This window comes from Taurulus bubalis (assembly GCF_910589615.1).
Source record: "Taurulus bubalis genome assembly, chromosome: 8".
NCBI classification, from domain to species: Eukaryota; Metazoa; Chordata; class Actinopteri; order Perciformes; family Cottidae; genus Taurulus; species Taurulus bubalis.
The window spans coordinates 1,025,764-1,035,129 of record NC_136596.1 but is presented as its reverse complement, the minus strand read 5'-3'; the positions used below and the strand labels follow the sequence as shown (position 1 = coordinate 1,035,129).

The following is a 9,366-nucleotide window of genomic DNA, read 5'->3' as shown; positions in this document are numbered from 1 at the left end:
CAACTAAAAAACATCTGCATGGACAAATCTACTGATTCAGCGACTCTCAACTCAAATGAACTTCGTCCACATTCTGTCCAGACCCCCTGAGTTTCTCAGGGGCTTTGTTCACTTCCAGAGGCCAGAGACACCTGCAGGTGGACTCTCTGGACTCTCTCAGGTGGTCTCTCTCAGGTGGTCTCTCTCAGGTGGACTCTCTGGACTCTCTCAGGTGGACTCTCTCAGGTGGTCTCTCTCAGGTGGACTCTCTGGACTCTCTCAGGTGGACTCTCTCAGGTGGTCTCTCTCAGGTGGTCTCTCTGGAGGTGGACTCTCTGGACTCTCTCAGGTGGACTCTCTCAGGTGGTCTCTCTCAGGTGGTCTCTCTGGAGGTGGACTCTCTGGACTCTCTCAGGTGGACTCTCTGGACTCTCTCAGGTGGACTCTCTGGACTCTCTCAGGTGGACTCTCTCAGGTGGTCTCTCTCAGGTGGACTCTCTGGACTCTCTCAGGTGGACTCTCTCAGGTGGTCTCTCTCAGGTGGACTCTCTCAGGTGGTCTCTCTGGAGGTGGACTCTCTGGACTCTCTCAGGTGGACTCTCTCAGGTGGACTCTCTCAGGTGGACTCTCTGGACTCTCTCAGGTGGACTCTCTCAGGTGGTCTCTCTCAGGTGGACTCTCTGGACTCTCTCAGGTGGACTCTCTCAGGTGGTCTCTCTCAGGTGGACTCTCTCAGGTGGTCTCTCTGGAGGTGGACTCTCTGGACTCTCTCAGGTTGACTCTCTGGAGGTGGTCTCTCTGGAGGTGGACTCTCTCAGGTGGACTCTCTCAGGTGGACTCTCTGCACTCTCTCAGGTTGACTCTCTGGAGGTGGTCTCTCTGGAGGTGGACTCTCTCAGGTGGACTCTCTCAGGTGGACTTTCTGGACTCTCTCAGGTGGACTCTCTGGAGGTGGTCTCTCTGGAGGTGGACTCTCTCAGGTGGACTCTCTCAGGTTGTCTCTCTGGAGGTGGACTCTCTGGACTCTCTCAGGTGGGTTTGTGTGTAAAGCGAGAATCTGTGACTCAAACGTGGCGTCTGACGGTGACGATGGCGGTGCTGATTATAACGAGTCCGTCAGTGATCCCAGAAGAGCAGAGGGGGATTGTGGGAGATGCGGTTCCAGCGACGTCAGAAGAGACAGAATCTCTTCTTCAGGTCGTTCCTCTTCCAGAGAGAGAGGCTGTCGAACTCCTCGATGGACATCCCGAAAACACTGAAGAACTCATCCTGAGAGAGGTGGTGCTGGGAGGGGAGGGCGGGGGGGGGAGGGGGGGGGGGAGAGAGAGAGAGAGAGAGAGAGAGAGAGAGAGGGAGAGAGAGATATATGTAATCCAATCGAGAGGATTAAAATACTCATGGATTATCAATCTGTTATTTAATCTCATAGCTCTTAAAGTCCATATTCTAGGGAGGAGGTTGAGCTAGCAGCTAATATAGCTAGCTTTAGCCTAGCTTGTTAGCCTTAGCTAGCTTGTTAGCTTTGAGCTAGTTGGACGTGTTTCACTAACCAGACTTCCTATGGCTCCTTTGGATGAAGCTGTGGTCTGACGTCACGGAGGCGTTGAGACTCTGAGTTTGGGTGGACAGTTCTCTAGAACACGTTCTATAGTTGTAGTTCTTTCTGAGAACTCGTTCTATGGTTCTAGTTTTTTCTGAGAATATAGTTGTAGTTCTTTCTGAGAACACGTTCTATAGTTGTAGTTCTTTCTGAGAATTCATTATACAGTTGTAGTTCTTTCTGAGAGCACGTTCTATAGTTGTAGTTCTTTCTGAGAATACGTTCTATAGTTGTAGTTCTTTCTGAGAACACGTTTTCCGGTTTAAACCAACAACAAACCATGGTTTTACCTCCAGCCTGGTTCGGTCCACGCCGGGGGGGAGCTTGCTCCGCCCTCTGTGGGTCACCACCAGCACATCATAGGGGCAGATCTACAGAGATCAATCAACCAACAAATCAATCAAACCAACAAATCAATCAATCCATAAACCATTGAACACATTTATCAATCAACAACTCAGTCAACCATCAAGTATAAACCAGTCAGTAAATAATCAATCAATCCACCGATCAATGCAGTTTCAGTTTCATGTAGCATGAAGCATAAAAAGATGGCGTCACATTAGTGACTTTTTCTCTACAATTAAAGGGACAGTACTTCACATAAATCTCTTAAAGGTGAATGAGATTATGATTTCAATAAAAATATCTCCAACTATCTCCATGGATCACTGGGACATAAAGTACATTATTATATACAATAATACTGTATTTATTGTTTCTGACTCGTTCACCTTTTGTTCCAACATGCTGGGGAGAGAGTTTCCTCGGTCCATCCTGGAGTCTCCGTTCTGCCACACACAGATGTTATGAATGTATTGTTATTGTTATTGTTATCACTTATTCATGACTATAGAGAACATCTGAACATGAATGAATCAAACTGTACCTGAAGATCTGCAGGAAGGGAGAGAGAGAAGTAAGAACATGTTATTGTTGTCATATATGATGTATAAGTACATGAGGCTCAATATGGAGCCAATGAAACGAGACCAGGAGCAAATCATTGGAGGAGCACACGGAGGCTTTAATCCAAAAAATCATTGTGTTCAACTGAAAGTTTAATGATATAAATAATGAACATTTCAGTCTGAATGTTCTCACATTTAAAAGCAGATCTCAGGTCAGTTCCTCTGCTAAATACGGACTTACATACGGTCTTAAACTGTACATCTATTTAGTTGCTTTTCTCTGATTAAATACAAGTTGTAAGTCGACTTCACTTTATTTTCACGAGTGGAGAAGGTTGTAACCGCTACAAATGTATGAATTGGAATGATTTCACGAGATGGAACACCAGAAGAAGAAACAATGTGTGACATGTGACCGACCTGCCGGAGTTTTCTCAAAGGAGCTGAACTCTGCCGACTGAAGCTGGGAAACAAACAGAAACACGCCGGTCAGCGTCTTCAGCAACGCTGCGCTGTGATTGGACGACAGAGTTTCCGCAGGACTCACCCTGGACAGGCCGCTCCTAGAGGATGCTGGGAAATACACCGACCTGGAGGCGCCGGACCCTGGAGAGGAGGAGGTCGGTTAAAAGAGTTCAACGGGGACGAGCCAGAGGGCAAAGTACTTATACCACAAGTAAAGTACCGCAAGTAAAAGTACTTAAACCACAAGTAAAGTACCACAAGTAGAGTACTAATTAAAAAAATAAATCATTATGTTCATTGTGATTTATGTCATTTACTTGTGATGTAAAAATTAAGTCACATGATGTCGCCTGCAGTCTCACCCTGACCACCAGGTGGAGTACAAGTACAACATAGCAGAGAACGGAAACCACTCCATGGAGGTACAAGTACCTCAAAATGATACTTATGTGGGTAAATGTACTTAGTTTGCTACTAATGACTATTCAGACTAAGATTATTAAAACAAACCTTTGGACAAGTTGGACCAGTGTATATGAACGCTGCATGAACATTAAATATGAAACTACTACACAGGAAGCAGATACAAAGAGCTACAGGTATTTATACATCATAACCTCCAGGTATTTATACATCATTAATAACAGGATGGGTACTTCACTCATACTTTAAACCCCAGATGGAACGTACCAGAGTGTTGTCTGCGGTCCGGTAGAGAGCGAGTCTTTCTCCTCAGAGGAGCTGCACACGTATCCTGCTGCTCCTTCAGGAGCATCTTACCCAAATTAGACTGAATCTGAAGAGGGAAATGTTATTATATGTTACAATGTGTTATATACTGTTCATATATATGTCATAATGTGTTATATACTGTTCATATATATGTTATAATGTATTATATACTGTTCATATATATGTTATAATGTGTTATACACTGTTCATATATATGTTATAATGTGTTATATACTGTTCATATATATGTTATAATGTGTTATACACTGTTCATATATATGTTATAATGTGTTATATGCTGTTCATATATATGTTATAATGTGTTATACACTGTTCATATATGTTATAATGTGTTATATGCTGTTCATATATATGTTCTAATGTGTTATACACTGTTCATATATATGTTATAATGTGTTATGTAATGTTCATATATATGCTATAATGTGTTATACACTATATATATGTTATAACCTGTTATATACTATATATAGATATGTTATAACCTGTTATATACTGTATATAGATATATGTTATAACCTGTTATATGCTATATATATAGGTATATGTTAGAACCTGTTATATACTGTATATAGATATATGTTATAACCTGTAATATACTGTGTATATAGATATATGTTATAACCTGTTGTATACTATATATAAATTTGTTATAACCTGTTATAGACTTATATAGATGTTACAACCTGTTATATACTATATATAGATATGTTATAACCTGTTATATACTATATATATAGATATGTTATAACCTGTTATATACTATATATATAGATATATGTTATAACCTGTTATAACACTGATCTCTACCTTGTTGAGCTCTTGTTTCTGAAGCGCTCTCAATCCCCACAGTTCATCATTAAGCTCTCCATCTTCATCATCATCATCATCTTCTCTCTGATCCTTCTTCCTCCACTCCTTCTCTAGAGGGAGGAGAGGACACAAGGAGAGATAAGGAAAGGAAACATGGGGAGAGGAAAGGAAAGGAAACATGGGGAGAGGAAAGGAAACATGGGGGAGAGGAAAGGAAAGGAAACACAAGATAAGGAAAACAGTTTGATTAAAACTTGTTCGTCTGCATTTACATCTGGACCGGATTTTCTAATCAAGGATGTGAAAATCCTTTCTTTCTAATACGTGTGTGTGTGTGTGTGTGTGTGTGTGTGTGTGTGTGTGTGTGTGTGTGTGTGTGTGTGTGTGTGTGTGTGTCGGTCTGGGTCGTACCAATCACGGCCAGGGACGGGGGGCAGGGCCAGGACTCGGTCTCGATCCTGGAGGGCAGCGTCGGGTCCGGAGGCCGAGCCGCCGGGAACTTTGAGGACTCGATGATCAGATCCTCAATGTGTTTCCCCTGAGAGGACACACACACATCTACACACACACACACACACACACACACACACACACACACACACACACACAGCAAAGCTGATTAAATCATGTTTGTGGTTTACAGCTGACCGACATTCTGATCTATTATGACTTTAATACGCTAGAAGCTGTTTCTCCATCACAGACATAATAATAATAATAATAATAATAATAATAATAATAATAAAATGTATTGGTACTATTAATTCAAAATAATAATACAAATTGAAAATGTACTAATAATAAATAATAATGACAATAATACAAATTAAAATAATGTCAGATCCTGAACTGTATTAATGAAGAATTACGTGTATACATTTATAATAAAAAGAGTGAGGTTAGCATAAAGACGGAAAGCAGTAGGAATCAACTAGCCCGCCTCCCATCACCAAAATAATAATAATAACAATGATCACATATCTTTACTTGGAGTATTTCCCGTGTGGTACTTGTAGTATTCTGCTACTGTACGCACCTTGTCTGTAGATGGGAGGCTTCTTGTAGATGTTAGAGCTGTTTTCTGACAAAAGAATATTAAATACATCACTTTATAATAAAGATAAGACACATTTGAGTGATTTAAGAACAGTGACTTTGTTTTACAGTGTAAATAAAGCTAAAAAATAACCACAGAAGCTTTTACACCTGCAATAAAATCAGATATTTATTAAATACATCAAGTATCATTCTAGTAAAAGAAAAGAAGAAGCTGAAATGAAACATAAATAAAAAGTCGTACCAGGTCTGTGGAAGTGATGCATGGAGCTCTTGGACCCAGAGGAGTGTGTGTGTGGACTGGTCGGTGTGTGTGGTGTGTGTGGACTGGTCGGTGTGTGTGGTGTGTGTGGACTGGTCGGTGTGTGTGGTGTGTGTGGACTGGTCGGTGTGTGTGGTGTGTGTGGACTGGTCGGTGTGTGTGGTGTGTGTGGTGTGTGGGTTCTGCTGGTCTGGATGCTGGAACCAGGCGAGGAACCTGCAGGAGAACGGTTCTCCAGCCAATCCCTGGACTCCTTCTGGAGACGCAGAGGAGCAGAGTTCATGTTTCTGGTGTTTGTAATGTTGGGGCACTATATGATGATGTACTGAGAGGGGGAGGGTCTTACCTCGGGGGAGGGAAGAGGAGATAAGGACCGAGGAGACAAGGACCTCTGAGAAGGAAAGATCAGATAAATAGATTTAAAACACTCAAACATACAAAAGTAGTTTAGCTAGTTAAAAATATATCCAGCTCGACCAACAACAACAGCGACTAACTAACTAACAAAGTGGCTAACTAACTATTTTACTAACGTACTAAGTGACTAACTTCCTAGTTACTGACTAACTAACTAAGTGACTGAATAACTAACTACCTAACTAAATAACTAACAAATGACTAACTTACAAACTTACTAATTTACTACTTACTGACTTACTAACTAACTAACGAAGTGACTAACTAACTATTTTACTAACGTACTAGCTATTTTACTAACTTACTAACTAAGTGACTAACTAACTAGTATAGTTAGTGACCAGGTTTAGTTAGTGAACAGGTTTAGTTAGTGAATAGGTATAGTTAGTGAACAGTTAGTGAACAGGTATAGTCAGTGAACAGTTAGTGAACAGGTATAGTTAGTGAACAGGTTTAGTTAGTGAATAGGTATAGTTAGTGAACAGTTAGTGAACAGGTATAGTCAGTGAACAGGTATAGTCAGTGAACAGTTAGTGAACAGGTATAGTTAGTGAACAGGTTTAGTTAGTGAATAGGTATAGTTAGTGAACAGTTAGTGAACAGGTATAGTTAGTGAACAGGTTTAGTTAGTGAATAGGTATAGTTAGTGAACAGTTAGTGAACAGGTATAGTTAGTGAATAGGTATAGTTAGTGAATAGGTATAGTTAGTGAACAGGTATAGTTAGTGAACAGTTAGTGAACAGGTTTAGTTAGTGAATAGGTATAGTTAGTGAATAGGTATAGTTAGTGAATAGGTATAGTTAGTGAACAGTTAGTGAACAGGTTTAGTTAGTGAATAGGTATAGTTAGTGAATAGGTATAGTTAGTGAATAGGTATAGTTAGTGAACAGTTAGTGAACAGGTATAGTTAGTGAACAGGTATAGTTAGTGAACAGGTATAGTCAGTGAACAGTTAGTGAACAGGTATAGTCAGTGAACAGGTATAGTTAGTGAACAGGTATAGTTAGTGAACAGGTATAGTCAGTGAACAGGTATAGTTAGTGAACAGGTATAGTTAGTGAACAGGTATAGTTAGTGAACAGGTATAGTCAGTGAACAGTTAGTGAACAGGTATAGTCAGTGAACAGGTATAGTTAGTGAACAGGTATAGTTAGTGAACAGGTATAGTCAGTGAACAGGTATAGTTAGTGAACAGGTATAGTTAGTGAACAGGTATAGTCAGTGAACAGTTAGTGAACAGGTATAGTCAGTGAACAGGTATAGTTAGTGAACAGGTATAGTTAGTGAACAGGTATAGTCAGTGAACAGGTATAGTCAGTGAACAGGTATAGTTAGTGAACAGGTATAGTCAGTGAACAGGTATAGTTAGTGAACAGGTATAGTCAGTGAACAGGTATAGTTAGTGAACAGGTATAGTCAGTGAACAGGTTTAGTCAGTGAACAGGTATAGTCAGTGAACAGGTATAGTTAGTGAACAGGTATAGTCAGTGAACAGGTATAGTTAGTGAACAGGTATAGTCAGTGAACAGGTATAGTTAGTGAACAGGTATAGTCAGTGAACAGGTATAGTTAGTGAACAGGTATAGTTAGTGAACAGGTATAGTCAGTGAACAGGTATAGTTAGTGAACAGGTATAGTCAGTGAACAGGTATAGTCAGTGAACAGGTATAGTTAGTGAACAGGTATAGTCAGTGAACAGGTATAGTCAGTGAACAGGTATAGTTAGTGAACAGGTATAGTCAGTGAACAGGTATAGTCAGTGAACAGGTATAGTCAGTGAACAGGTATAGTTAGTGAACAGGTATAGTCAGTGAACAGGTATAGTCAGTGAACAGGTATAGTCAGTGGCGGGTCGTGACCTCCAGGGGGCAGCAGCTGTAGACCATCAGGTCGGGTCTCTCGATGTCGAGGATGGCTTTGTCCCTCGGCAGCGCCGCCAGGTCCTTGTAGCCGATGAGCGAGTCCTCCACCCGGACCTGAGACACCAGAGCTCAGTCAGTGTGTGTGTGAGAGAGAGTGTGTGTGCGTGTGTGTGTGTGTGAGTGTGTGTGAGTGTGTGTGTTTGTGTGTTTGTGTCTCACCACGATGGCGGCAGCAGGGGATCCAGGGATGCTGGACCCTCTCAGTGACAACACGCTGCCCGGAGACGTCTGAATCAGCTGCTGCTCTCACACACACACACACACACACACACACACACACACACACACACACACACACACACACACACACACACACACACACACACACAAACACTTATTAATATTATTAATAAACAGATACATTATAGAATAGACAGAATAATTGACTGGAAACCTTCTGGTTGAATAAACAGGTTAAAATGAGACCAGAGGGGTGCCATGTGACAGAACAGTGTTTATTTACCTTGGGCATCATCCTGGCTGCTGATTGGTCCGTTCCTGAGACATACATGACACAGGGTTAACAGATACTGTTCAATATCAGGCTCAGTACTATTATCTTTATTTAAAAGAAACTAGAAACTAGAAACAGAAATCTGCTGCAGAAGCTCTCTCTGGTCCAGAACCGTTTACGTTCACTGGGTTCTGTCAAAACACTTTTACTTTACTTTAATACTCTATATTCTTGCATTTTGGTTAATTAAAGTGTTTAGTGTATATTTAGTGAACATGTGTAGGATTTAACATATTATTCATATATATTTTATATATTTCAATGTGTCCCGTGCAGAGATCGGTCCAGGATCTTGTTTAGCCTAGCTTAGCACAACGAATGGAAGCGGGGGGAAACTGCTAGCCGAGCTTCAGCTCAAGAGAAAATCACAAGTCTAACATTTGATTAAAGGTGAAACAAACAGCTGCTCTGAGACGTCAGCTTTGCCTCAGACCGATAAAGTTTAGTGAAACAGAAACCTGAGCACAGCTAGCTTACTGTAGCTACAACGTACCACACACAGCTAGCTTACTGTAGCTACAACGTACCACACACAGCTAGCTTACTGTAGCTACAACGTACCATACACACAGCTAGCTTACTGTAGCTACAACGTACCACACACAGCTAGCTTACTGTAGCTACAACGTACCATACACACAGCTAGCTTACTGTAGCTACAACGTACCACACA

General features: G+C 41.2%; 1 protein-coding gene across 1 annotated transcript; it reads right to left on the bottom strand.

Moving 5' to 3' along the window:
- Positions 1-883: 883 nt before the first annotated feature.
- LOC306739993 (dematin-like) lies at positions 884-8,654 on the bottom strand (the record flags this gene model as incomplete). Its single annotated transcript, XM_079222095.1, has 14 exons — positions 884-1,263; positions 1,870-1,950; positions 2,314-2,370; positions 2,900-2,953; positions 3,038-3,096; positions 3,646-3,751; positions 4,519-4,631; positions 4,933-5,059; positions 5,532-5,602; positions 5,822-6,095; positions 6,186-6,230; positions 8,117-8,233; positions 8,339-8,419; positions 8,643-8,654. The coding sequence occupies 14 exons, from the start codon at positions 8,652-8,654 to the stop codon at positions 1,150-1,152; spliced, it is 1,311 nt and encodes a 436-aa protein (XP_079078221.1). The 3' UTR covers positions 884-1,149.
- Between the last annotated feature and the right edge of the window lie 712 nt (positions 8,655-9,366).